At 41.6% G+C, this 4,510-nt stretch overlaps 1 protein-coding gene across 1 annotated transcript; it reads left to right on the top strand.

Annotated features, from left to right (window-relative positions):
• Positions 1-526: 526 nt before the first annotated feature.
• On the top strand, positions 527-4,139 carry uts2r3 (urotensin-2 receptor 3). The gene is made up of 2 exons (XM_026185001.1): positions 527-760; positions 2,218-4,139. Exon 2 carries the CDS (start codon positions 2,311-2,313, stop codon positions 3,448-3,450), a length of 1,140 nt encoding a protein of 379 aa, XP_026040786.1. The 5' UTR covers positions 527-760; positions 2,218-2,310; the 3' UTR covers positions 3,451-4,139.
• The last annotated feature ends 371 nt before the right edge of the window (positions 4,140-4,510 follow it).

Here is a 4,510-nt window from a genome sequence, read left to right as displayed (position 1 = left end):
ATTTCCCAAAATATGATGTTAGGACACCATTTATGGTCAGACTCTTAACTCTCATGGAAAGACCTTTCAGTGAGTTCACAGTGAGATTTATGCTTGGTTCAAAGGTATTGAAACTATTAGAGATTCATGAAATTTACGGTAACCCCCCCCCCCCAAACCCAGCTATAAAATATAGACACTAATAATACCTTTGTTTTAAATTCTTACATCCTTACTCAGCACTGCTGAGTGGAGGCACACTCAGGATACAGGATACCGTCAGTCATAATTCAGAGCTCTTGAAAGCATTACTATTTACTGTTAACTACTGAGTGATTAAAATAAATCACTGCTCTATTTTTTTTATTGTTATGCTTCTAATGAGGGAAAAATTAAACTTCTAATTCAGTCTGCGGGGTCTCCCTGGACGAGGACAATTCTGTATTAATATTCAGTATGTAGGGTAACCCCCTCCCTTCACTTAGTGTCCCATCCCACCCCTTTTTTCCACTCACACACACTCAGTTGGGTCAGACACATCAGTGGCTGAGCTGTGGACAGACAGCGAGACAGGCAGCGGAGATCAGCTCACAGGCTTTGGATGAAGATTATCACCACATAACTGCATTTAATCAGCCGAAAACCTCAATTTATGGCTGAAGAGGTCAGAGGGGATTTCAAGACAACACATGAGAAGAGGGAGCTTTCAAAATGGGAACTGAGTTTTTTCACCAAGTAAAGGAATATTATTTTACAGTGTCTGGGACTAAACTGATCTAAAGTAAGTTTCTAAAAGAAATCTCAGTAATTATTCTGATTAATACTATACTGATGGCAGCTTGTCTGCTTTCAAAAGCATTTCAGAAACCAAAAAGTTTTTGCTTTAGAGAAATGACATACAGTAGCCTTATTTATTTATTTTTAAAAAATAGTTACTACATGGTGTTTTTCCCCAAATTCGGGGCTCCTCAAAGTTTTCTTTGAGGCCTTGATTAAATATTTTAAGTGCCATAAATTAAATGCTGACAGTGCAGTCTTTAAACACACTGAAACCACATTGTTTGAATTATTTTGTTTGTGGGTAAATTTGTGGGTAAATTGAGAATTAAAGCATTTAAAATTTTGGAAAATTTCCTGATCTGTGAGGCCCTGTCATTAATATCGCTGTTATTTAAAGGGAGCAAGTAACCTGTGGAGCCACGCAGCACCGCAGGGGTTCAGCCGCTCCTCCAGAGTTCAACAGTAGCTCTTAACCCCGGTGCCGCCCGGGTCACCGCGAATCACGCAGCCCGTTTCTGTCAGGCTCCCCACGTCTGCTTTGATGTCACTGCTGATTACGTTGCTCCAGAAAATCGCCAGTCAAACCAGCTCATAGTTTTGAATTGTCTGATAATGTATTTCTGTCCTTGAAAATAAAATGAGTACGTATTCCATATTCATAACACACAATTTAAAGAAAAGATGCAATCATTTAGAGCTGAGTCTGCTGATTTAAGCCGTCTCTAAATTATTGACCAACTGCTGACCTTGACAAAGAACGAGAGGTTTCAGTCTAGATTCATTGTCTTCATTTGGAGACCTCCTGCTCTGAAAATCCAATTATTTTACTAAAACCACAACAGTATCACTCAGCTTAGGGCGATTGTGGCTCAAGAGTTGGCAGTTCGCCTTGTAATCAGAAGGTTGCCGGTTCAAGCCCCAGCTCGGACACTCTCGGTCATTGTGTCCTTGGGCAAGACACTTCACCTACTGTTGATGGCCAGAGGGGAATTGTAAAACTGCATTTTCATTACTGGAAATAACCGTATTTTTATGAGTAAGTTATTTTCTGTTATTTTACGGTATTATTTTGGCGCCCCAGCTGCTGGAATATTACTGTTTTTTTTAAGATGTTTTTTCTAACAGTGTATAAAACTATAAAATCAGTGCCAACCAGAGAGGGTTCTGCTTTAGCTGACACTTTCATTTCTGCATGTTTATATGACTTTATTTATTGGTTGTTATGATTTAAATATGCATAAATCAAACTGAGGCACCCTCAAAAATCCAAATACAAGCTATGTTTTTCTTAACACACATAGAGAAAATAAAATCTCCTAAAACCAGAGAGTGACCAGAGAGTAAAAATAAGAGGATATATATATAATATACTGAAAAATCTAACAGATACTGTTTTGCTCTCCTCTCCACCTGTTTCTTTTTCCCTGACCCCATCCATTCCCCTTCTGCCTCTGCTAGAACTGCGTTTTTACTCAGCTGATATTTCACTGACTTTATTCCTTCTAAAGCTTTTTTCTCCTTTTTAAAAAACAAAACAAAAAACATCACACTATGGACCTTTCAGGCTCTTTGCCACCACCCTCTACCTACACCTCCCCTTTTATCTCCAATTTCTCTGTGCCTTCCTCCTCTCCTTCCATCTCTCCATCACCCAGTTTGGCATCCACAGTTCTCTTCTGCTCCTTCCTCTCTCTCCTCTCCTTGCTGGGCATCACAGGAAACCTCTACACTTTGGTCCTCCTTCTGAGGCGCAGGAGAAGAAGCAGGAGAAGATGTGGAGCATTACCAGCCTGCTGCCTGACAAGACTCCTTTTACCATCATGCCTTGCCAACTCCAGCTCTCCTACCTCCTCTACCTCCTCTACCTCCTCCTCCTCTCTTCACCTCCAGGTGCTGAGTCTTGCTCTAGCTGACCTGTTGTACCTTTTCACCGCACCTTTCATCGTGTATGACAGCCTGGCATCTGGCTGGGCCTTTGGCGAGCTTGGATGCCGCCTCCTGCTGAGCCTGGATCTCCTCACCATGCACGCCTCCATCTTTACTCTCACCGCCATGAGTTTGGACCGTTACAGGGCTGTTGCTGACCCACTACACACTTCATCCTCCAACTCCTCCAAGTTGCTGCGTGTAGGCCTCGCCTGGGGGCTAGCGGTGGCTCTCAGCCTGCCCATGATGATCACACTGCACCTAGAAGATGGGGATGACCAGGAGGGCCAGCTGTGCGTCCCAGCATGGGATGAGGAGAGCTCCAAAGCCTATCTGAGTGTGCTTTTCTGCACTAGCATTCTCGGTCCCGGGCTGGCCATTGGAGCACTTTATGCAACACTGGGTCGCCTTTACTGGGTGTCACAGACACGACCAGCCTGGGCCACTGACAACAACAATGCTTGTCCTCCTCGTGCTCCCAAACCCAAAGTCCTGCTCCTCATCCTGGGGATTGTCCTGGCCTTTTGGGCCTGCTTTCTTCCCTTCTGGATCTGGCAGCTGCTGCCTCTCTACAAGCCTGACATGCTGCGGACAGTCCCAGTGGGCACACAGGTGACAGTGAATCGTATCCTCACAGGTCTGACTTACGGAAACTCTTGTGTGAATCCATTCTTTTACACACTGTTGACTGGAAAACGAAAATGCAACCGACAGCTGCTGACATCAGCAAATCAGCTGTGCCGCAAAAGCAGCTCTCTGGAGTAGTGTCACTATAATAATAGACCATAATGTGAGTGTGTGCATGTATATGTGCACATACAAGTACTGTATATGGATGCTTTATAATAGACACCAAAGATCATTCACTTCATCTTAGCCTGCAACCCAGGGAAGTAGAAAAACATTACCCAAATGATAGCACTTTGCAAAAATGCTTTGTAAAAAGGACAATGTTTCCTATTAGGAGATTAACTTTCTTTCTTTGAGTCTTTGAGTCTTTAAGATGTGTCACCTAAAGTTGTAACTGCAAAATATTCCACTGTCACTTTGATAATGAATTATTATTATTATTATCATAATTTAATTTGGTTTTTAAAATGTTCTTTTAACTTTGGGAAATGTATGCAGTGTCACTAATGATACTACAGCAACATGTGTACACGCGTCATCTTGTTTAACCCCAGAACAAAACCGTCAGCTTTATTTAGTAAACAGAGTGCAGTAATCATTGGGAGCCTGGGTTTATACCACATGCTGCATATGCACAAGCATTTCCAGTAAAGCCCTGAAGCTCTTCTCCTTATTTTCAGAACAATCAAAGGAAACGCTTGTTTTTTAACAATAGGTTGTGTTTGCGCGGGACCTCGCTGGGACATTTTTCTGAGTTATTGTTTGTGGACATAATGAATTATGTATTAGTGGGTCAGAAGTCTTTTTGTTTTTTCCCCCCAATCTCTGACATTTCTTCTTTTTTTTTTTGAGAATTTGTTTTTAAAATTATATCTTGACCTGCATGTTGGGTTTGAAAATGTGTTGGCTTATTATGAACCATGTGATGCTTTGCATGCTCTCTACTGGTGTTGACTATAACTGATGTTTATATAGGTTATAATATATAGTCTTGAATAAAGAGTACGCTTTCTTTAATTCACTGTGTCACTGGATCTTTTTACTAATGGTAATCAACACCACCAGAAATATAAAAATATAAAAAACAACAACAAATGTCAAGACAACAGGAAAGTTCAGGTATAAAATATGTGGATCGCTAAGGAAAAGGCACAATACGGTCAAGAAGTCCTTGAGTTCCACTCGTACTTTTGTT

This window comes from Astatotilapia calliptera, chromosome 11, assembly GCF_900246225.1.
Source record: "Astatotilapia calliptera chromosome 11, fAstCal1.2, whole genome shotgun sequence".
NCBI classification, from domain to species: domain Eukaryota; kingdom Metazoa; phylum Chordata; class Actinopteri; order Cichliformes; family Cichlidae; genus Astatotilapia; species Astatotilapia calliptera.
The sequence above is the reverse complement of the archived record's forward strand: the minus strand, read 5'-3'. Positions and strand labels throughout refer to the sequence as shown.

Excerpts from the sequence above, each read along its gene's own strand:
- uts2r3 (XM_026185001.1), top strand. The coding sequence starts at position 2,311 with ATGGACCTTTCAGGCTCTTTGCCACCACCCTCTACCTACACCTCCCCT.